The sequence below is a fragment of the Bos taurus genome, chromosome X (assembly GCF_002263795.3).
Source record: "Bos taurus isolate L1 Dominette 01449 registration number 42190680 breed Hereford chromosome X, ARS-UCD2.0, whole genome shotgun sequence".
NCBI classification, from domain to species: domain Eukaryota; kingdom Metazoa; phylum Chordata; class Mammalia; order Artiodactyla; family Bovidae; genus Bos; species Bos taurus.
In genome coordinates this window covers 74,516,793-74,542,313 of record NC_037357.1, presented here as the reverse complement: position 1 = coordinate 74,542,313, position 25,521 = coordinate 74,516,793, and the positions used below count along the sequence as shown (strand labels likewise).

Below are 25,521 nucleotides of genomic sequence, written 5' to 3'. Positions count from 1 at the left end.
GCAGCATGTTTTATGAATACACTGATTTTGATTTATGGCACTGTGTGAGACTAAAATATGACCAGCACAGTAACATACTGTAAAATGGAACATTAAGCCATTCGTTTGATATTTACTTGAACATCTATTATGTGCTTAGCACTAATAGCTACAAGATACTGGCTCTGTCCATAAGTAAGTATACTCTAAGAAGGGCTGTCAAGCAACCCTAGGGCTGAAGGATAAAGTAGATAGCAAGCAAAAACAGATGAATAACATAAGAGAGATGGAAATCCTAAAAACAACCAAAAAAGAAATACCAGAGATGAAAACCACTGTAACAGAAATGAAGAATGCCTTTGATGGACTCAGTATACAGGACATGGCTGAGGAATCTCTGAGCTAGAGGATTTATCAATACAATCCTTGAAAACTGAAAAATAAAGAGAACAAAGACAAAAAACAAACAAAACAGAATATCCAGGGACTGTGGGTATACAAAAGGTATAACATATACATAATGGGAATACTAGAAGAAAGAGAAAGGAACAGAAGAAATATTAATGACTGAGAAATTTCCCAAAGTAACATCAGACTCTAAATCACAGATTCAGGAAGCTCTAAGAATAAGTAGTAGATAATGCCAATAACATACCCATGCATATAATTTAACTCAAAGAAAAAACTCTTAAAGAAGTCAGAGGAATAAAATGCTTTACCCATAAAGTAAGAGAGATAAGAATTACATCCAACTTCTTTTCAGAAACCATGCAAACAGGAAGAAAGTGGAGTGAAATATTTAAAGTGTTGAGAGAAAAAAATACCCTGTGAAATTATTCATCAAAAGTGAAAGAGAGGGACTTCCCTGGTGGGCCAGTGATTAAGAATCCATGTTCCAATGCATGGGATCCAGGTTCAATCCCTAGTTGGGAAACTAAGATCCCACATGCTGCGGGGCAACTAAGCCTGTGTGCAGCAACTACTGAACCTGCACACCCTAAAGCCCATGTGCCACAACTAGAGAAGCCCTCTCACACTGCGACTGGAGAAAGCCTGCACACCCCAACAAAGAGCCTGTGTGCTGCAATGAAGACCTAGCACAGTTAAAAATTTTAAAAATAAACTTCTTCCAAAAAAAAGTGAAGGAGAAATAAAGACTTTCAGACAAACAATCCCTTGCAAGAAATGTTAAAAGAAGTTCTTTAGAGAGAAGGGAAATAAGGCAGGTTGGAAACTTGAATCTACATAAAGAAAGAAAGGGACTGAAGAGGGAATAAGTGAAGGTAAAATAAAAACTTTTTTTTTCTTATTCTTAATTAACTAACACATAACAGTTTGTTCAAAATAATAGCAGCAACGTATTCAATTGTATGTGTGTATGTACCTATATATAAGTGAAATGAATGACAGAAATGAGCAAACTCCAGCAGACAGTGAAGACAGGGAAGCCTGGTGTGCTGCAGTTCATGGGGTCGCAAAGAGACATGACTTCGCAACTGAACAACAACAATCAAAACAGTGTGGTATCCAAAGGAACAGAATAAAAAGCCCAACAGTAGAACCACATATAGTCATCTGATTGTCAACAAAAGAGAAAAAGCAATTACGTGGAGAAAGTATAGTTTTAACAAATGGTGTTAAAATAACTAGATATCTGTGAGCAAAAAAACAAACAAAAAACCCCCACAAAACCTAGACACAGACCATGTCCTGTTCACAAAAAATAACTCAAAATGGGACTTCCCTTGCAGTCCAGTGGTTAGGACTCTGTGCTTCCAATGCAGAAGACATGGGTTGAATCCCTGGTTGGGGAATAAGATCCCGCATGCTGCAAGGCATGGTCAAAAATAGAAAAAAGAAAATAACTCAAAATGGATCAAAGGCCTTAAAATACAAAGACAAAATATAAAGTTCCTAAGAGATAACATAGTAGAAAATCTAGATGACGTCAGATATAGTGATGATTTTTTTAGATACAACATCAAAGACACAATGTATGATAGAAATAACTGATAAGTTGTACTTCATTAAATTTACATGTTTTTGCTGTGCAAAAGACAAAAAGTAAGAGAGTGAGATGACAAGGTACAGACTTAAAACTCAACAAGGGGATCAAACAATCCAATTTTAAAAATGGGGGACACCTGGTGGTCCAGTGGTAAAGAATCTGCCTGCCAAAGCAGGGGACAGAGGTTTGATGCCTGGTCCAAGAAGATTCCACGTCATGGAAGAACAAACCCTGTGCACCACAACTACTGAGACTGCATTCTGGAGGCCTCCAACCACAACTACTGAAGCCTGAGTGCCTTAGATTCCATGCTTTGCAAAAACAGGAGCCACTGCAAATGAGAAGCCTGTACACCACAACTAGAGAATAGCCCCCACTCACTGCAACTGGAGAAAGTCCATGTTTAGCAATGAAAACCCAACATAGCCAAAAATAAATAAATAATAGGCCTAAGACCTTAACAGACATTTCACCAAAGAAGATACAGAGATGGCAAATGAGCAGTTGAAAAGATACTCCACATTATATGTCATCAAAGAAATGCAGATTACAACAATGAGATACTGCTACACAACTGTTGTTGTTTTAGTTGCTAAGTCGTGTCCGAATTTGCGATCCTATGGACTGCAGCCTATCTGGCTCCACTGTCCCCGGGATTTCCCAGGCAAGAATACTAGAATGGGTTGCCATTCCCTTCTTCAGGGGATCTTCCTGACCCAAGAATCAAACCCACGTTTCCAGCATGAGCTACCTGAGCTACCTGGGAATTAGAATGGTCAAAATGCAGAACACTGATAACACCAAGTGCTAAGGAGGAAGTGGAGCAACAGGAACTTTCATTCACAGCTCTTGGGAATGCAAAATGGTACAGCCAATTTGGAAGATGGTCTGGAAGTTTCTTACAAAATTTAACATACTATGTGTGTGCTGTGCTTAGTTGCTCAGTCATGTCCGACTCTTGCGACCCCATAGATTGTATGTAACCTGCCAGGTTCCCCTGTCCATGGGATTCTCCGGGCAAGAATAGTGGAGTGGGTTGCCGTTTCCTTCTCCAGGTGATCTTCCCAACCCAGGAATTGAACTCAGGTCTCCTGCATTGCAGGCAGATTCTTTACCAACTGAGCTACAAGGGAAGCCCTAACATACTATATGATCCAGCAACTGTGCTCCTTGGTATTTATGCAAAGGAGTTAAAACTTGTGTCTGCATAAAAACCTGCATACAGGTGTTTATAACAGTTTTATTCATAACTGCTAAAACTTGGAAGCAATCAAGATTTCTTCAGTACATGAAAGAATAAACAAAGTCTGGTATATCCAGACAATGGGATATTATTTAGCTCTTAAAAGAAATGAGCTATCAAGCCATGAAAAGACATGGAGGAACTTTATATTCATATTACCAAGTGAAAGAAGTCAATCTGAAAAGTCTACATACTGTATGATTCCAAGTATATGACGTTCTGGAAAAGGCAAAACTGTGGAGACAGCTAAAAGATCAGTGATTACCAAGGGTTAGTGTGGAGGGAGGAATTAGTAGAGTACAGAGAATTTTAGGGCAGTGAAAATACTGTTTATGAATACATATTGATGGATACATCTCACTATACTTTTGTCCAAATCAGCAGAATGTACAAGACCAAGAGTGAACTACAATATAAACTATGCACATTGGGTGATTACGATGTGTTAATGGACGTTCACCAACTGTAACAAACATACCATTCTGGTGGGGGATGTTGATAATGGAGAGGCTATTAATGTGCAGGGGCATAAGACATAACAGAAAACCTTTGTATCTACCTCTCATTTTTGCTGTGAACCATAAGTTCCTCAAAGAATAGTTTTAATTAAAAAAAAAAAAAACGGTAAGAGAGGTCATGATTGATAGAGCCAGTAGGTATAGGATATAGGGCACAGGAAAAAGTTAAATGTTGAACAAGAAGGAGCTTTTCCACTAAGACAGGCCACAAGAGGTTAAAGACAGGTACCTAGCTCTTACCAAGAACTACAGTATTACACAATAGTGGGATTCTTGTTCTGAATTAAAAAGTTACTTGATAAATTGTTCACTTAAAAACAAAGTGGTACTTTTTTTTATTATATTTTACCACAAAATATATAAGTTTACATGATTTCTACCCAATTTCCATATTCTAATAAGTTAGTATTGACCACCATATTTCATGTTTAGCTTAAGTTCAGCTTTTATTTCACTAACTACTCTAGATCTTACATAAGACAAGTCCTATTTAACTTCTTGCAGCCGTTGAAAAAGAGGTATTCCACATTATATATAGTTTACCAATTTCTATTTAACAGAATAACCAAATAGCTTACCATCTGAAATACATCAGAGCCTTCATCAAAATCCACCATAGCAAAAAATATCCTGTTGGTAAATGCACTGGAGTATCGCCAGGAGTTTGCAAGGATCTGGAATTCTTCATCAGCTTGCCTGGATGCAATTAGATTTGTAAAGATAACATATAAAACATTTTTAAAAACAATCTAGTGCAAGTCAGGCTCTGTTGATAGGGTTAGGACAAACCTTGGAAAACACTGCCACTGTTTTGGCATAAGAGAAATCTTATATCAAGAGTTGGGGATTTCAACAAGACGTAGTGATTATCTGACTCTGCTTCATACTTTGTGCCTGTTTCTTATCAAAAAGCTCCTTCTAAATTCACTGGAAAAAAATTTAGCTACAATTTTTAATAGGCTAAATTACTTCTAAGAGTTCAAAGACAAAGAATTGAGATTAGTTGAAAGCTCAAGCTATATTTTACTTTTCCCTGATTTCCCATATGCTTTTAGTTCTAAGATCTGACATTTTTTCATCTGTGATTATCTTTTTTTGGTTTATCTTAAATTTGAATTTAATAGTATCATACATTTTCACTTCATAAATACGGTAACACTAACAACTGGCAATGACAGCTACAAGTTAACTGAAAGATTAAGGAGTGTAAACAGGGATCATAATATTAAATTAAGAGATGAGTAACAGTATAAGAAAAAATATTTTCAGTGAATTCTAATTGACAAGAAAATAGCTTTCCCCCTCAAAATGGAATTTACATGATTGTGAAGTAAACCTTAAAGTTTATTCTATAGTTTCCAATTGTTGTTTGTTGTTTTAGTCGCTAAGTCATGTCTGACTCTGCGACTGCATGGACTGTAGCCTGCCAGGCTCCTCTGTCCATGAGATTACCCAGGCAAGACATTAGAGTGTGTAGCCATTTCCTTCTTCAGGGTGTGATTAGCTTTTAATTCTATCCCTCCACATTTATTTTCATTGCTGTCACCTAAAGTTAGATCTTTAATATCTGACATTTGAATATTAAAATTCTTAACTCTATTTTCTCCTCCTCCAATCCTTAAACATTGCAATATACATCAATCTTTCTAAATAACTACTTTTTTGATACTCTTCCTCTTCTCAGAAACCACTGTTGCTTTTTTATTACCTTCAGAACACAACGTCCAAGCTCTTTCACTGCTTATTCAAGGTTCTTTATCATCTATTTCCAAATAATGCATCTAGCTTTTACACAACCTTCAGTCAGTTCAGTCGCTCAGTCATGTCCAACTCTTTGTGACCCCATGGACTGCAGCACACTAGGCCTCCCTGTCTATCACCAACTCCTGGAGTTAACTCAAATTCACGTCCATTGAGTCAGTGATGCCATACAACCATCTCACCTTCTGTCATCCCCTTCTCTTCCCACCTTCAATCTTTCCCAGCATCAGGGTCTTTTCAAATGACTCAGCTCTTTGCATCAGGTGGCCAAAGTATTGGAGTTTCAGCTTCAGCATCAGTCCTTCCAGTGAATATTCAGGACTGATTTCCTTTAGGATGGACTGGTTGGCTCTCCTTGCAGTCCAAGGGACTCTCAAGAGTCTTCTCCAACACTACAGTTCAAAAGCATCAATTCTTTGGTGCTCAGCTTTCTTTATGGTCCAACTCTCACATCCACACATGACTACTGGAAAAACCACAGCCTTGACTAGCAGACCTTTGTTAGCAAAGTAATGTCTCTGCCTTCTAATGCCTCTGTCTAGGTTGGTATTACTCAGTCTCAAACAAGATCTCTTAATTCCAGCACTTTACTCCTATCTCTGTACCTTTCCACACATCATTGCTTCTAAACAGAATATCCTACTGACATGTAAATCTGATCCATCTGTCTAGCCCTAGTACAAGTCCTACCTTCTCTATTAGGTCAAACCTAACCATTCCTGTTATATGTCCTTCCTGAAATTTTATGCATTTATTATGTACACAATTCATTTAGTACTTAATCATAAACTGTCTCATACTGACAGCTAAATTTTCATATGTGGAACTCATTTCCCTAGCCAGATGATAAGAGTGAACAGCACTCTGGGATCAAGCACTCACACTTCTCATCCTAAGAGCACCAACTACATAGTATTATACTAATTACTGTTGCTTAATTTTAGTTATTTGAATGAGTTTAGGAAAATGCGAGCTAATTTAAAATTTGGTCTTATAAAAAGATACTATTAAAAACATTAAGAATTCCGTTAATTTGCATAATTATGAAGGACTTTGTTTTCTAACATTTTTGTATACTCATGATTGCCAGTGAGTAAACTGACTGAATTATGAGTAATTGCAGAGTTTAAGTTTATTCATAGTTAACACTTACTATTCTTTTTCCTTCTTCTACCTACTTTCCATTTATAGTCAGCATAATCCCATCCCTGAAAAAGAAGAACAGCACTCTGGGACCAAATATCTGGCCTATCTCCTACCTCTGGGGAGGAAATCTTTAAGAAGTGTTATAAAGGCTTGGGGAAGCATAACACACTATTCTGAAAGAAGGCTGTCTATTCCTTCACATGGGCTCAGGCTACCAGAATTTGGAAAACCTCCCAAGATTTTACTAGTTTTTCACAGGGTAGCTGTATCATTTCCTTTAAAGTGATTTCCCAGACCACACATATGATCTAAAAATATAAGTAAACGAATAACAAAAAGCAAAAGCTATTTTATTTTTTAGTATCCACTATTTTTAATTATCTATAATGTTTTTGTTTAAAGAAATACCTTTTTTCCTAAAAGCATTCAGAAATAGTAAAATCAAATCAACTAAGCATTGTTTGATGAAAGTTTAAGTGAGATTAGTCTCCATTTCTAAGGTTTAAAATTACTACAAAATAATCTAGAAAAAAGAAATACCTCTACATCATGAATCTTTGTTTTCTTAAAAAGTTCTCCTGTAATTCCAAATTTTGGATGCAGTCACCATTATTGCGATAATAAATATCTCTAGCTTTCAGTATACCGTTAAAAAAACTGGAAACTGTTTCTTCCAAAAACGAAAGATTTGTTTTACCTAACTTCTGGGACTGTTGTCATAAAACAAGAGCACACAAGTACTACATCAATGCTATCAACATGCATTTATATAACTTGATATCAATTTATGATTTTTAGATTTTCTGTTATTTCTATGATGGTTACCATGATACTTTATCCTTGCTTTTTGTCCCTCCCCCACTAATATGGACAAAGACTGGGGACTTCCCTGGTGGTCCAGTGCTTGAGAATCTCCCGTCCAATGCAGGAGAGGCAGGTTCAATCCCTGGTCAAGGAACTAAGATGCTACATGCTGCAGGGCTACCAAGCCTGCACACCACAAATAGAGAAAAGCTGGTATGCTGCAATGAAGACCCAGTACAGCCAAAATAAATAAATAAACAAAACCTTTAAAAAAAAGACTATAAAAGAGTAGTACTATTATATGTTAGTGAGAAGGGGATGGCAACCCACTCCAGTATTCTTGCCTGGAGAATCCCCATGGACAAGGGAGCCTGATGGGCTGCAATTCATGGGGTCACAAAGAGTTGGACATGACTTAGCAACTAAGCACAGCACACTATGTGTTACTACAGACACACTAAGTAAGGTATACACATTCATTGTTTATGTATCCACTGAACTAATCTCATTCTTCTGGGATTGAAAAATGGTTAAAATATTTTGAGTTATTTAATTTTTAAAGTGTAGTTGAAAGTTCATACTTGCACACGACACATTGTCTATGAAGTTGGAGAGCAGTGAACATGACAATAACGGAGTAGTTTCTCGGTGGGGCTTTAACAAGGCGACGGAACTTGTCTCCATTCATTCTTATTACAGGCCTTTTATTGGTCCATTCCATCAGTTGACTAACCTTTTCAGACAACACCATCTAAAAAAAGATAAAGAAAGAATGCCATTAATACTCTCAACTTGGAATTTAAAGTATTTTTTAACTAGGCAACTGAAAATCAAGAAAAATAAGCAGAGGTACACAAAAAATATAAGAGAACTAAAAATTAAATTTGGTACTTGGGCCTGATGATGATAATTATTCTTAAAATTATATTATTTCATGATGAGATTTAAACATATACTATATTTTTATGTGCATGATTTATTTCCTAATAAATAAAATAAAATCATAAAAATTTTCATTGGCCAATGATTCCAAAGAAAGTGGGAAGAGCTACTCTATCTAATTTTAAGGCTTATTATACAGCTTCAGTAAGCAAGGCAGGGTGATACTAATAAAAGGATAGATACACAGATCAATGGAACAGAAATAAGACCTTGAAACAGACCTACACAATTATGGCCAAAGGTGCAGGATCAACTCAGCCTTTTCAATAAACGGTACTGAAACAACTGGATATCCATAGTCAAAAGTAAGAACCTCAAACAGAACTTCACAACTTATTCAAAAATTAATTTAAAAATGGATCACAAAATTAAATGTAAAAATGAAAATTATTAAAAATTAGGAGAAAATATTCAGGATCAATGAGTAGGCAAAGAGCTCTTAGACTGACAACAAAAGCATGATTCAAAAAAGAAAAAAAATGGCTCTTCCGCCGCCATTTTAAATCCAGCTCCATACAACGCTCCGCCGCCGCCGCCGCCGCGACTCGGTCTGCGCGCCAGCACCTTCCGGCCGACCACTCCACTGCTATGGAAGACATGAACGAGTACAGCAACATAGAGGAGTTCGCCGAGGGATCCAAGATCAACGTGAGCAAGAACCAGCAGGATGACGGTAAAATGTTTATTGGAGGCTTGAGCTGGGATACAAGCAAGAAAGATCTGACTGAATATTTGTCTTGATTTGGGGAAGTTGTGGACTGCACGATTAAAACAGATCCTGTTACTGGAAGATCACGAGGATTTGGATTTGTGCTTTTCAAGGATGCTGCTAGTGTTGATAAGGTTTTGGAACTGAAAGAACACAAACTGGATGGCAAATTGATAGACTCTAAAAGGGCCAAAGCTTTAAAGGGGAAGGAACCCCCAAAAAAGGTTTTCGTGGGTGGATTGAGCCCAGATACTTCGGAGGAACAAATTAAAGAATATTTTGGAGCCTGTGGAGAGATTGAAAATATTGAACTTCCTATGGATACAAAAACAAATGAAAGAAGAGGATTTTGCTTTGTTACATATACAGATGAGGAGCCAGTAAAGAAATTGTTAGAAAGCAGATACCATCAAATTGGTTCTGGGAAGTGTGAAATCAAAGTTGCACAACCCAAAGAGGTATATAGACAGCAACAGCAACAACAAAAGGGAGGAAGAGGTGCAGCAGCTGGTGGGCGAGGTGGTACTAGGGGTCGAGGCCGAGGCCAACAGAGCACTTAGGGCAAGGCATCCCGAGGGGGTGGCAATCACCAAAACAATTACCAGCCGTATTAAAGGGGACACTGCAGAAAACAGGAAGAGATTGCTAAAGTAACCATCTTGCAGGAGGACATTGAAGATTGGTCTTCTGTTGATCTAAGATGATTATTTTGTAAAAGACTTTCTAGTGTACAAGACACAATTTGTGTCCAACTGTATATAGCCGCCAATTAGTTTTCTTTGTTTTTACTTTGTCTTTTGCTCTCTGTGTTATGACTCTGTGGATATTTGTTTATACAGACTTTATTTGTATGATTACATGTTAAACCTCAAATAAATGCTTCCTTACGTGAAAAAAAAAAAAGAAAAAAAATGATAAACTGGACCTCATCAAAATTAAAAACTTTTGCTCTGTGAAAGACCCTGTAAGGAGGATATGAAGACAAGCAATAGAGTGGGAGAAAATATTTTGAAACTACACACCTAAAACAGATTAGTAGTTTGAATATATTTTAAAACCATCAAAATTTAGAAAAGCAAACAAAATAGACAAGACATCAAGAGACTTCATCAAAGATGATCTACAGATGACAAACACACAAAAAGATGTTCAACATCAGTCATTACTGAAATGCAAATTAAGGGCACAATGAGCCATCAATACATGTCTGTTACTAAAATAAAATATAGTCACAATACCAAATGCTGGCAAGGATGTAGAGAAACTGGGTCTCTCCTACATTGGTGGTAGGACTATACCATGGTACAGTCTTTGAAAAAGAGTTTGGCAGTTTCTTTAAAAAATTAAGCAAGTGACCTGTGAAAGTGAAAGTCGTTCAGTCACGTCCGACTCTTTGCAACCCCATGGACTATACAATCCATGGATTTCTCCAGGCCAGAATACTGGAGTGGGCAGCCATTTCCTTCTCCAAGGGATCATCCCAACCCAGGGATCGAACCCAGGTCTCCTGTATTGCAGATGGATTCTTTATCAACTGAGCCACAAGGGAAGCCCCAAAATACTGGAGTGGGTAGCCTATGCCTTCTCCAGAGGATCTTCCCAACCCAGGAATCGAACCAGGGTCTCCTGCATTGCAGGCGGATTCTTTACCAACTGAGCTATCAGGGAACTAACCATATAATCCAGCAACTGCATTCCCAAACATACATCTCAGAGAAATGAAAACTTATGTCTATACAAAGAAAGCTAAGTTGTTTTTTTTTTATAAGTCAGTCATCATGAGGCAATGGAAGAGAAGCATGGTTAGTCAATGAGAATTTCAGTTTGAAATAAATGAAATCATATTCATTTATCATTTCTCTCACCTCTACCTTTATGTTCAAACTTTGCAAAAGTAGTAAGAAGGGAAAAGATAAAAAAGAAGTGCAGAAGACAAGAATCTCAGTGCAGGGTTAATGCTAATTCATGGTTTTGTTCTTCTTTACAAGACAGGGGTATGTTTGTTAATGGTTGGTAAATCGTGGAGTGGTTCACTATTCAGAAGCATCTGACCAATTACATTTCCTATTATTTACACTGAACTTTGGCCAGGGCACTGGCATTCAAACTGTAAAAACAATTCCTTCCCATTAAACTCAATCATCCAGGAACAGATGTTAAGATGTGCCTTTTCACTTTGAAAGTAGATCAGGAATCTAATAGAGAAACAGCACTCTTTGAAAGACAGATGTCACTGTATGCCTGCTAAGTCACTTCAGCATATCATAAAGCAGAGACATTACTTTGCCGACAGAGGTCTATCTAGTCAAAGCTATGGTTTTTTGAGTTGTCATGTATGGATGTGAGAGTTAGACCATAAAGAAAGCTGAACGCTGAAGAATTGATGCTTTTGAACTGTGGTGTTGGAGAAGACTCTTGAGAGTCCCTTGGGCTGCAAGGAGATCAAACCAGTCCATCCTAAAGGAAATCAGTTCTGAATATTCATTGGAAGAATGGATGCTGAAGCTGAAGCTCCAATACTTTGGCCACCTGATGGGAAGAACTGACTCATCAGAAAAGACCCTGATGCTGGGAAAGATTGAAGGCAGGAGGAGAAGGGGATGACAGAGAATGAGATGGTTGGATGGCATCACTGACTTGATGGACATAAGTTTGAGAAAGCTCTGGGAGTTGGTGATGGACAGGGAAGCCTGGTGCGCTGCAGTCCATGGGGTCACAAAGAATTGGACACAGTGAGTAACTGAACTGACTGACCTTTAAAGCATGTCTGAATTCAACCAATACTGAAAAAAGTATTTATTACCTGAGTACACTTTTATGAACAATAGAGAAAGATAGCATAGAAAGGTAAGTTTTGCAGCTGGGACTTCCCTGATGGTCCAGTGGTTAAAAATTTGCCTGCCAATGCAGGGGACACAAGTTCAATTTGACCCCTGGTCCAGGAAGATTCCATATGCCATGGGGCAAACCCATGCACCACAACTAGTGAAAACTGTGCACCCTAGAGTTCATGCTCCAAAAGAGAAATCAGTGCAATGAGAAGCCTGTATACCACAATGAGAAAGTAATCCCCACTTGTCACAACTAGAGAAGACCCAGTACAGTAAAAATAAATAAATTTTAATGAAAATAGTTTTGTAGCAGATAAAAGATAATTCCAGTAGCAGTCTCAAAATGAATATGTCACATGTGGAAAAATGAATATAGTCTTTAACAAGCCCACAGAGAAATATATACACTCTCAAAAGACTGGTATAACAAATAATTAACAAGACTTGTGGAACAATGAATGATACTAAGGAAACAGGCTGTGAGGGAGGGATAAAAGGGATAAAACAGGCTGTGAGGGAGGGATAGTTTTACACCTAAAACTAACACAACATTGTAAATAGACTATACTTCAATTTTTTAAAAAAAGGAAACAGGTTGGTGGTAAAGACAGTAGAAGAGAATGAAACAGAAGGCAGACAGGATAAGGAACAAGTTGTGGTGTCTAGTTAAACAATACAATTAGTTACAAAAAATTGTCAAGAACAGGATATTTGATTTAAAGTAAGGCTGCATAGATTAAACTCAGTTATTCAAAACAAATGAATTGTTATTTGATACAGAATTAATGATCCTCTTAGCTGAGAGAACAATATTAGTTCACAGTTTAAAAATATGCATTCAATATTCTAAAGCAGTCATTAATTTCTTTATGTTTCAAATTAAATTTGACAGTTAACAGCAAATTGAAACATAACTTGGCTATTTTATTAACTACAGATTCTATTTGGAGCTATTTTAGAAAAGAAAAAGTAAAGCAACAGCAGATATAGTTTCATATAGTCTATCTCTATTCAGTCATATAAATATATGATCATTCCAATAAAACAAATAAACATGCTTTGAATTAGTGATAAACAGGTGGAGTCTTGTTAAACAAAATCTCAAATAGGTCTGTGCAAAATTTTGTGGTATTCCTCTTTCTGATTGTTAACTAGAGGGACCAGATATCTGGCTATACAATCCCTAAGTAACTTACCAAGTAGAAGAGATTAGTTCAAAGGAATTACAAACACTTTAAAACTCTGAAGAACTACACAAGAAAGATCTTAATGACCCAGATAACCACGATGGTGTGGTCACTCACCTGGAGACGGACAACCTGGAGTGTGGAGTGTGGGCCTTAGGAAGCATTAGTACAAACAAAGCTAGTGGAGGTTATGGAATTCCAGCTGAGCTATTTCAAATCCTAAAAGATGATCCTGTGAAAGTGCTACACTCAATATGTCAGCAAATTTGGGAAACTCAGCAGTGGCCACAAGACTAGAAAAGGTCAGTTTTCATTCTAATCCCAAAGAAGGACAATGCCAAAGGATGTTCCAACTAGCATACAATTGCACAAATTTCACATGCTAGCAAGGTAATACTCAAAATTGTTCAAGCTAGGCTTCAGCAGTAGGTGAACCGAGAACTTCCAGATGTATAAGCTAGGTTTAAAAAGGCAGAGGAACCAGAGATAAAATTGCCAACATTCATTGGATCATAGAGAAAGCAAAGGAATTCCAGAAAAACATCTAGTTCTGCTTCACTGACTACACTAAAGCCTTTGACTGTATGGATCATATCATAACAAACTGTGGAAAATTCTTCAAGAGATAGGAATACCAGACCACCTTACCTGTCTCCTGAGAAACCTGTATGCCAGTTGAGAAGCAACAGTTAGAACCAGACATGGAAAAACTGACTATTTCAAAATTGAAAAAGGAGTTTGTCAAGGCTGTATATTGTCATCCTGCTTATTTAACTTACACGCAGAATACATCATGCCAAATGCTGGACTAGATTAATCACAAGCTGTAATCAAGACTGCCAGGGAAATATCAGCAACCTCAGATATGCAGATGATACCACCCTAATGGCAGAAAGCAAAGAGTAACCAAAGAGCCTCTTGATGAGGGCAAAAGAAGAGTCAAAAAGCTGGCTTGAACTCAACATTCAAAAAGTTAAGATAATGGCATCTTGTCCCATCACTTTATGGCAAATATAAGGAGAAAAGTGGAGGCAGTGACAGATTTTATTTTCTTCGGCTCTCAAATCACTGCAGATGGTGACTGCCACCATGAAATTAAAAGATGCTTGCTCCTTAGAAAGAAGGTTACGAAAAACCTAGACAGTATTAAGAAGCAGAGACATCACTTTGCCAACAAAGGTCCATCTGGTCAAAGGTATGTTTTTTTCCAGTAGTCGTGTATGGTTGTGAGAGTTGGTCCATAAAGAAGGCTGAGTGCCAAAGAATTGATGCTTTTGAACTGTGGTGCTGGAGAAGACTCTTGAGAATCCCTTGAACTGCAAGGAGATCAAACCAGTCAATCCTAAAGGAAATCAGTCCTGAATATTCATTGGAAGGACTGGTGCCAAAGCTGAAACTCCAATACTTTTGCCAACTGATGCAAAGAGCCAACTCACTGGAAGAGACCCTGATTCTGGGAAAGACTGAAGGCAAAAGGAAAAGAGGGCAACAGAGGATAAGATGGTTAGATAGCATCACCAACTCAACGGACATGAATTTGAGCAAACTCTGGGAGATAGTGGAGGACAGAGGAGCCTGGCATGCTGCAGTCCATGGGTTCCCAAAGAGTCAGACATAACTCATCGACTGAACAACAACAACAACAACAAAATGGGATTATCACCTCAAAACACTGCTTAATACAGAAGCAATTAATTACTTTCTGAGTTCATTTTTGAAAAATGAACTGAAGACAGATCACAACAAAATATGAACTAGTTTTAAACTTTTACCAAAAAAAAAAAAAAATAAACTTTTACCAAAAAAGTACATAAACATAGCTTGGAGCATGATAATTAAAAGTTATAATCCTTATTCACAATGATCTAACCTTTAAAATTTTAATATGTCTTAAGGTAAACCCATCTTGAATTGGTTTTATTGAGAAAATAGAAGCTACTATTTGGAATGCCTTCCATGTATGTGTCAGGCAGCAACTTCTCTTCTTACAGAATGAATATTCAATTCAATGGGAGGCTTCCCTGGTGGCTCAGACAAGTAAAGAATCTGCCTGCAATGCAGGAGACCCAGATTCCATCCCTAGGTTGGGAAGATCCCCTGGAGAAGGGAATGGCTACCCACCACTCCAGTATTCTTGCCTGGAGAATTCCATGGACAGAGGAGCCTGGCGGGCTACAATCCATGGGGTCACAAATCCCTACAACACAATGAGGTTAAATACTCTATTTTTATTTCATTTAAATGTTGAGTAAACAGGATCAGAGAGGTTAAGTAATTTGGACAAAGTGTCACAGTTAGTAAGACACAAAGCTAGGATTCAAACAGATCATTCTAAATCAAGCAATAGCAGCATTACTAACATGTTGGACCAGGTAATTCTTTGTTGTGGGGAGCTGTCTGGCACATTGCTTATTAAGCAGCATCCCTGACCTCTACCTGTTGGATGTCTGTACCATCACCATCTACCACCAACCAAAAATGTCTCCAGACACTGCCAGGTAATCCTTGGGAAGTAAAATTCTTCACTCCCTCACTGAGAAACATTGGTCTAAACTGAAATGGATTTTAAGAGCTCAACTCAAGCTTTTATAATTTTATTATGTATTCAAACATATTTTTATTAATTACTGATCAGAACACAATGTAAAAGAAAGATTTGGTAATAAAAGTAAGTAAATTCTTCATGAAGCAAGCCCTTAGCATGATAGATAATAAATTTCCTAGGCCTGTGTTTCTCAAAGTGTGGCTAATGTAAAGCAGCCTATTAAAAGTACAGACTTCCAGGTTTCATCCTCCAATAAATCTGATTCAGTAGATCTGCATAAGCCCCACTCAAAGGATGCTGATTAGCAGGTTAGCTGATATAAAAGACCTAGCAGCATGCCTGAGTGAGACATATTGTTTGTCCAATAATGTGCTGGGTTTCCTGTCTGGTTTGGTGGGCTAAAAACACAGATGTTTTTCCGTGAACCCAATAGGAATTGAGTGTTATAAATTCATTCACTTACTTCTAAGAAACTGCTTGGTGAGCAGGCCCCTGAATTTTGTCCGGTTTATCAGTTACTGCTCTGGCTACCTCTATGGTAAGACAGCACCACCATCAGTCACTGAGACTGAGGCTTTTATTTGCCAACAAGGCATCATCCATATAGTGAATGCTTTAAACATGGAAAGGGAGAGGAACTTATGCTAAATCCTGACTCACCAACTAGTAGCAAATGGCAGAAGAGCTTCGGTACTTGCAGGGGAGACTATAAACATATATAGGAGGCCTTGCTACCTGAATATGAACGGACCTTGATCCTCACATGTCAGTAAGATGGCACAAGAAGGTGTTAGTGATGTCTAAGACTGTATACCACTTGTCATCAGACTGTGTAATGGATTTAGTTGCAGTCACAATGTCTGGGAGCAACAACTGCAATCAGCTGATAATAAGCTGCTATCAGACTTCAGTGGAGAAGGCAATGGCACCCCACTCCAGTACTTTTGCCTGGAAAATCCCATGGACGGAGGAGCCTGGTAGGCTGAAGTCCATGGGGTTGCTAGAGTCGGACACAACTGAGCAACTTCACTTTCACTTTTCACTTTCATGCACTGGAGGAGGAAATGGCAACCCACTCCAGTGTTCTTACCTGGAGAATCCCAGGGACGGGGGAGCCTGGTGGGCTGCCGTCTATGGGGTCGCACAGAGTCGGACACGACTGAAGCGACTTAGCAGCAGCAGCAGCATAAGACTTCAGTTCCTATTAGTCTTTTTTTTTTAACTGGCATTAAGGGCTGAGATACTACATCACTTACCATCTCTGATGCCTTTAAGTCTTTAATCAAAGCTGTGATTTCCCATTTTCTTTCTGGGGGAGGGGGCGGTTCTTAAGCTTCTGGTGGATTCCAAGAATATGGAGTTTTAACATGAACCCAAAGTGATTTTGTATGCATTGAAGTTTCAGTACTGCTGTTCTACATTTTAATTCTTATGAGCAAGTCATCAAGACAGTATGGTACTGGCACAAAAAAAGAAATATAGATCAATGGAACAAAATAGAAAGCCCAGAGATAAATCCACACACCTATGGACATCTTATCTTCAACAAAGGAGGCAAGAATATACAATGGCGAGAAGACAATCTCTTTAACAAGTGGTGCTGGGAAAACTGGTCAACCACTTGTAAAAGAATGAAACTAGAACACTTTCTAACACCATACACTAAAACAAACTCAAAATGGATTGAAGATCTAAATGTAAGACCAGAAACTATAAAACTCCTAGAGGAGAACATAGGCAAAACACTCTCTGACATAAATCACAGCAGGATCCTCTATGACCCACCTCCCAGAATATTGGAAATAAAAGCAAACATAAACAAATAGGACCTAATTAAAGTTAAAAGCTTCTGCACAACAAAGGAAACTATAAGCAAGGTGAAAAGACAGCCTTCAGAATGGGAGAACATAATAGCAAATGAAGCAACTGGCAAAGAATTAATCTCAAAAATATACAAGTAACTCCTGCAGCTCAATTCCAGAAAAATAAATGACCCAATCAAAAAATGGGCCAAAGAACTAAACAGACATTTCTCCAAGGAAGACATACAGGTGACTAACAAACACATGAAAAGATGCTCAACATTACTCATTATCAGAGAAATGCAAATCAAAACCACAATGAGGTACCATTTCATGCCAGTCAGAATGGCTGTTATACAAAAGTCTACAAGCAATAAATGCTGGAGAGGGTGTGGAGAAAAGGGAACACTCTTACACTGTTGGTGGGAATGCAAACTAGTACAGCCACTATGGAGAACAGTGTGGAGATTCTTTAAAAAACTGGAAATAGAACTGCCATATGACCCAGCAATCCCACTACTGGGAATACACACTGAGGAAACCAGAATTCAAAGACACATGTACCCCAGTGTTCATCACAGCACTGTTTATAATAGGACATGGAAGCAACCTAGATGTCCATCGGCAGATAAATGGATAAGAAAGCTGTGGTATGTATACACAATGGAATATTACTCAGCCATTGAAAAGAATACATTTGAATCAGTTCTAATGAGGTAGATGAAACTGGAGCTTATTATACCGAGTGAAGTAAGCCAGAAAGAAAAACACCAATACAGTATACTAATGCATATATATGGAATTTAGAAAGATGGTAACAATAACCCTATATGCAAGACAGCAAAAGAGACACAGATGTATAGAACAGTCTTTTGGACTCTGTGGGAGAGGGTGAGGGTGGGATGATTTGGGAGAATGGCACTGAAACATATATCTTACCATATGTGAAATGAATCGCCAGTCCAGGTTCAGTGCATGAGACAGGGTACTCAGGGCTGGTGCACTGGCATGACCCCGAGGGATGGGATGGGGAGGGAGATGGGTTCAGGATGGGGAACACATGTATACCCGTGGTGGATTTGAGTCAATGTATGACAAAACCACTACAATATTGTAAAGAAAAGAGAAATTCTTTTACAGGCTAAAAGAATTTAGCCTGTAATTAGCCTCCAATTAAAATAAATAAATTTATATTAAAAAATTTCTTATGAGCAAGGATCCCATGTTATATAATTTCTATGCAATTATATTGGAGAAGGCAATGGCACCCCACTCCAGTACTCTTGCTGGAAAATCCCATGGACGGAGGAGCCTGGTAGGCTGAAGTCCATGGGGTCGCTAAGAGTCAGACACGACTGAGCGACTTCACTTTCACTTTTCACTTTCATGCATTGGAGAAGGAAATGGCAACCCACTCCAGTGTTCTTGCCTGGAGAATCCCAGGGACAGGGGAGCCTGGTGGGCTGTCATCTCTGGGGTCGCACAGAGTCGGACATGACTGAAGCGACTTAGCAGCAGCATGCAATTATATACAGAAATTAAATAAGCATTAAGCAATTTAAGTTATAAACAACAGGAAAAAATACACCATTCCTAAAAATAAACCTCCACATGATGTTTCTGAAATGGTTGAAGCATGTAATATATTCAAGATAACTCAAATATAACACATATAATGCCTTAATAATTCTTAGAGACTTCTTTTACTAATCCTCTCGTCTTTTCTGATTTTATAAAAGAATTTCTCTTTTCTTAATATTTGAGTTACAAGTTTTCTTCATTGGAATAAATCTCTAGTAATGAAGAAACTTCTTATTTAGGGGTGCCTCTCATCCATTGTTAGGAGCCCTTTGTTTCTGAAAGCTATGGCTCAGAAACAAAAATTTCGTTTTCCTATAGCCTCTACATTGCCAAGTCGCTTCAGTCGTGTCCGACTCTGTGCGACCCCATGGACTGCAGCCTACCAGGCTTCTCTGTCCATGGGATTCTCCAGGCAAGAACACTGGAGTGGGTTGCCATTTTCTTCTCCAAGCCTCTACATTAAGTCCCACTAATCACTCTCTAGATATTCCTTTATCTTTCAAAGTCATAATACTCAAAAGTAAAGGGTTAAGGGGCTTTCCTAGTGGCTCAGTGGTAAAGAATCCCCCCTGCCAATGCAGGAGGCACAGGTTTGATCTCTGGTCTGGGAAGATCCCACATGCCAGGGAGCACCTATGCCTGTGCACCACATTGAGCTTGTGCTCTAGAGTCCAGGAGCTGTAACTACTGAGTCCACTTGCCACAACTACTGAAGCCTGTGCATCCTAGAGCCTGTGCTCTGTAATGAGAAGCCACTGCAATGACAAGCCCACACACCACAACTAGAGAGCATTCCCCACTTTCCACAACTTGAGAAAAAGTCCAAGCAGCAACGAAGACTCAGTACAGCAAAAAAAAAAAAAAAAAAAATATATATATATATATATATATACACACACATATATATATATTTAAAACATAAACAGTTAAAATGTCACCTGAGCCCTTCAGGTCCTTCTACTTACTATTTAATACTTTAAAGTTATCAGTAAGAAACACAGTTTCCAAGGATGATAGTACATGAAGGTAAGAGATTTATCAACCGAACTCAGCAACTCAAAGTAGTAATTGATTTGGAACCAACTTTATTTCAAATATTTTTTCCACTAATTGTTTTAAAAAAAACATTTGAGAAAATATATCCATCGTTTTAAAATTTGCACTGGATATATTTATTCAAAACAAAAGCTTACTATGAAAAAACACTAGATTTATTTCTCCCCTTCTTGGAGTACATTAGTTTCAAATACTCAAATAAAACAAAAAGAAGAGTGCTAATATTCACAATCAAAATATAATACCAACAAAGTTAAGTAGTAAGCTTAAAGTCTTTCTCTCCTCTTGAAACGTGTAAATTAGTATGGCCACAAAATAATCCCACTAACAGGAAGTCAATTAATATCTCTTATTCTGTTAGTAATAATCAAGTATGATAAATCTTTTAGGAGTATAAGAAATTGAAGTGACAACAGTTTAATTTTATTCTACTTCCTTGCATAATATCTCAATTAGCTCTAGCAAAGTAGATTAAGCTTTAACAATTACAAATTCTATCACTGAATATCATTTATCAAAGATAGCATATAAGAATTCACTATCACTTAAATTCTGATCCTGTCATTAAGATTACTTTTAAATTTCAGAATAAAGCTAAGCATCACCGGTCTGAATTCCTCTAAAATGCACCTCCTTTTCCCTCAAAACTTACTTCATTGTATCTGTGTTCTAGACCATCATGGTTTATTCATAAAAATTCTTGATTTTTAGCTTTCCTAATAATCCACTAGTCTACAAATGTTAGTTTAGAAAACTCCTGGTTAAGGAATAAATTTCCAATTCTATCCTTAAATTAAGAGTGAGACTGAACAAATCTGGAAACATAATTGGCAGATAATGACTGAAGGAGAAAGACAGTAAACAGAGAAGAGAGTGTTTGTAATCCTTAAATGCTATCTGCTCCATTCTCAGTTTACATATTTCCTGGATAGGGCTAAAATATTCCACTATCCCTTCTTCTTGATGTTTTATTTTTGGAGGATGTCTCAATTTGCTTGTTTTGCAATGCTTTTGAGCCTTTGGTTCTTGGTAATAAGGTATTTTCTAAGTAATTGCTGGGGTTTTGTGCATGTGACATTTGTATGTATCAGTTCTCAAAGCAATGTCAGAGAATATAGAAGTTTTTTCAGTATTGCCTGCCTTGTCAAAATATGCAGATAATTTTATTTTCTGAATAATCTTCATAAAATCTTGACACAAAAAGATCAATTGAAAAATATTTTATATTGGGATTTCCCTGGTGGTCCAGTGGTTAAGAATACACCTTGCGATGCAGGGGACGTGGGTTTGATCCCTGGTTGGGGAACTAAGACCCTACATGTTGTGGAGCAACTGGTCCCATGTGCCACAACTACTGCGCCAGCTCCCACAACTAGAGAGTCCATTTGCCTCAATGAAAGATTCCACATAATGCAATGGAGATCCCACAGGCCACAACTAAGACCCAACACAGCCAAATAAATTTTAAAAAAATGTATACTGCAGAGGAACCCAATTGTATTTTATTTTCTAATATTCATCTAATGTCTTCTACATGCCAGATATATTAGGCATTTTACAGGCCCCATCTCCTTTAATTTTCACAATATGAAAAGAAATAGGCAGTTTCCCATTCTACTGATAAGGAAAATGAGACTCAGAGTAACTGGCTAAAGATCACTTGGATTGCATTAACATATATGCTCTTTAAAATTTTACACAATATTTTGAAAACTGAGAAAATGGAGGGAAAACTGTCTGTCATCCTAGCATTATTAAGACCATTTTTTAATGTTTCGGTATGCTTTGTACGTTCACTCTTTTCCAGGGAATTCCTTGGCAGCCCATAGGTTTGGATTTAGTGCTTTCACTCATGGGGCCCAGGTTCGATCCTGGTCAGGGAACTAAGATCCCACATGACTTGCAGCCAGTATAGGGAGGAGCTTGAATTGAGATGAGTCTGTGAAGAAACACGTTATATAAGTTCTTTTACACTTTGCAAAATACATTTTTTTAACCTTTTGGTTTTCAGTTTTTCTCCTTACTATCTCTGGCAACACTATGAAGGATGAGTTCAAGGATGATCAGTTAGATATGGCAATAAATTTGCAAGAGCAATAACAGTCTTGAACAGTGGGCATGGTGAGAGGGGTGTTAGAATCTGATTCCTTAAAATATTTTATTGACATAAAATTCACATAACATAAAATCTACCGTGTTAACAATTTTAAAGTGCACAATTCATTGCTGATCCCTTTTAAAAGTACTTTATCCCCTGCTTGTTTAGTGAGAGGTTAAATGAATAAATAATTTAATTAGTAGAAATACTTGTTATTAAAAATCTACACTTTTTTACTTAAAAAGGGTAAGTGGTGGTTATAGAAATTTAGACAATACCAGCATACAAGGCAAAAAGTTAAAGTCTTCCCCTAATGAACAATCCCAACTATCCAGAGGTAGCCACTGTTCTATATTCTTACAAAGGTTTCTTTCTACATATACCTAACTTGTAGTTTTTTTTTTTTTTTTAACATAAAAGGTCTCCAGAATATACAACTATGTATTGCTCTACATCTTGTTTTCCACGTAAAAAATGGCTTGGCATCCTCCTTAAAAAGCCCATCAATTTCTAGTTCCAGTATAGGCGCTTGCTCATTTTGTACACTTTGTACATTGTATATTTTTAACTTCACTTTTTGCCAATCTAATAAGTAACTCGTTTTAATATGCTACCTTTTTTTATGGACTAGGACAAATACTCAGCAACAGAGAAAACAGGTTCTTTTAAAATTCAGCTCAAGTTGACAAGCATCTGAGCCGATTAAATAGCATTTTTAAAGGATGTTTGGGGCTGGTGCACTGGTATGACTCAGAGGGATGGTATGGGGAGGGAGGTGGGAGGGGGGTTCAGGATGGGGAACATGTGTACACCCGTGGTGGATTCATGTTGATGTATGGCAAAACCAATACAATATTGTAAAGTAAAATAATAATAATAATAAATGATAAAAAAAAAAAAATAAAGTGCATGTGAGATGAGGGGTCCAATACCTGGGTGGGGAAGATCCCCTGGAGGAGGGCATGGTAACCCACTCCAGTATTTCTGCCTGGAAAGTTCCATGGACAGAGGAGCCTGGTGGGCTACAGTCCATGGGGTCACAAAGAGTCAGCACGACAAAAGCGACTTAAGAAGCACGCACACACAGGTATTGTGTACAAAAGGAAGCACAAAATGTATAGGAAATAGCATAAGACTAACCAAAGATCTTAGTCTTTGTTCTTCAATGGTTAACCGTGTAAGCTTAGGCCTTAGGTTTCCTCATTTATAAAATTAGAGCGCATAAACAATTGCTAGTAATTTGTAACTCTTAAGAGCAAACGGCTCTAAGTCACAAATGTTTCAAAACAATGTTAAAAATCCTCACCTTGGATTGCTTAACAGAGAGTAAAGAACATTGTATCTCCTCCACTTGTCAAAGCCAGTAAATTCCACAAGGAGGGACCTTAGTTTTGTTCACTTACGTATACTAAGTTCCCAGAACAATGGCTGGCACGCTTGATGTTTGGTAAATGGTTGAAAATGGCTTAAGAACTTCACTCCGGTAAAAAAAAAAAAAAAAAAGCTGAGCCCGGAAGAATTGATGCTTTTGAACTGTGGTTTTGGAGAAGACTCTTGAGTCCCTTGGACGGCAAGGAGATCCAACCAGTCCATCTTAAAGGAAATCAGTCCTGAATATTGCAAGGACTGACGCTAAAGCTGAAACTCCAATACTTTGGCCACCTGATGCGAAGAACTGACTCAATGGAAAAGATCCTGATGCTGGGAAAGATTGAAGGCAGGAGGAGAAGGGGACGACAAAGGATGAGATGGTTGGATGGCATCACCAAATCTATGAACATGAGTTTGAGTAAGCTCCGGGAGTTGGTGATGGACACGGAAGCCTGGCATGCTGCAGTCTATGGGAGTCACAAAGAGTCGGACGGGACTGAGCGACTGAACTGAAATTGCTTTCAATCAGTTTTTTGGACAATGATCAGTTTTTTGGACAATGAAATAAATTTGGCATAGCTCCGCTCTTCTGTTTAATCCTCTCATTCCTGAAGTGAAAATGCTACATAATATAGTTCTTACGTGTCTAAAAGGAAGTTACATCTAATGACAGCAGAGTCAGATATTCTACCCCTTGAACCTAAAGTCGAACTTCCCTCCACCACCTGATGGGGCCCATATTCAAAGAAGTGTCAAAACTCGTAGCTTTGTTTATCCACAGGCCTACAGAAGCCAGGCTGTCACCTACTCCGCCCCACTCTCAGACTCGACAATCCCATAACACAAAGTGTTACGGTTTCTTCTCTTGCGAACCCCACAATTCTAAAAACGGCAGAACTGAAGCCACCAAAGACACAGAACTGGCGGGGAAAGGGATCGGGTACAACAAAACGGATTCTCTCAAGCCCCTCTCGTTCGGAAAAGCCCATGTTGCTGGAAACAGCGTCCTCACCTCCTTCTTTCTCTGGGCAGAGGCTGAGGGAACCCCGAAAACGAGCAGCAGTGCCACCGCCATGATTGCACAGACACACCAACGCCACCAACGCGCTGCCATGTTCGCCTTCTCTCCCGCCTAGAAGGGAAACTTTCCTAGGGCTGGGTCTGAGGGTTGGTTGGGCGTGAGAAAAGGCAAACCAGCCCCCTTTCCCCTTCTCATTGGCCCAGCTCAGCCCTGTCGGTAGTCCCCTCACAAAACGTCACGACGCTGTACTGCCAAACGCCCGCTAAAAGATGTCTCACTTCTAATTGGTCTCCGTTAGCCAATACAAAAACGATAATCTGGAGGTTTTGCATTGGTCCGCTAAGGATGATGGACCACCCCTTTCGTTAAACGTAGAGATGGCGGGTGTAGGCTCTTTAAATGCGCCTGCGCTGTTGTGAATCATTGCGGCTTTTCGGTGTTGGAGATGGCTTAAGGTTACTAAAACAGGGTATTTTCTCCTCAGATCCTTTTAGAAGTCTTTGAAATCGACCGGACTTCACTGGTGGCTCAGTGGTTAAGAATTCGCCTGCCAATGCAGGGGACACGGTTTGATCTTTCCCCGTCTGGGAATATTCTACATGATGCGAGGGCAACTAAGCCCCAGGCCACAACTACTGAGCCAGAGGGCCCTAGAGTCCGTGCTCCAGAGCAATAGAGGCCACCATAATGAGAAACCAGGCACCGCAATTAGAGAATAGCCCCTGCTCCCCTCAACCAGAGAAAGCGCCCGACAACCCCGCCCTTTCCACCACCACCGCCGCACCTCCCCCTCTCCCCCCGCCCAGGAAGGAAGACACAAAGACTCAGCCTAGCCAAAAGTAAATAAAAACTAAATTAATTTCAAAAAAGAAAACCACCTCTTTCGTGTACTATTCTAGAAAAATTTTGCCTAGCCATA

General features: G+C 38.5%; 1 protein-coding gene and 1 pseudogene across 1 annotated transcript in view; one reads left to right on the top strand and one right to left on the bottom strand.

Moving 5' to 3' along the window:
• MAGT1 (magnesium transporter 1) overlaps positions 1 to 24,722 on the bottom strand; it is a 48,926-nt gene extending 24,204 nt beyond the window's left edge. The window contains exons 1-3 of the mRNA NM_001244318.2: positions 24,594 to 24,722; positions 8,041 to 8,210; positions 4,327 to 4,444 (exon numbers count right to left, since the gene is read on the bottom strand). Coding sequence (NP_001231247.1) covers positions 4,327 to 4,444; positions 8,041 to 8,210; positions 24,594 to 24,695 — 390 coding nt within the window. The 5' untranslated portion in view covers positions 24,696 to 24,722. The remainder of the gene's footprint in view (positions 1 to 4,326; positions 4,445 to 8,040; positions 8,211 to 24,593) is intronic.
• On the top strand, positions 8,883 to 9,998 carry LOC101906966 (heterogeneous nuclear ribonucleoprotein D-like; annotated as a pseudogene).
• Positions 24,723 to 25,521: the final 799 nt, after the last annotated feature.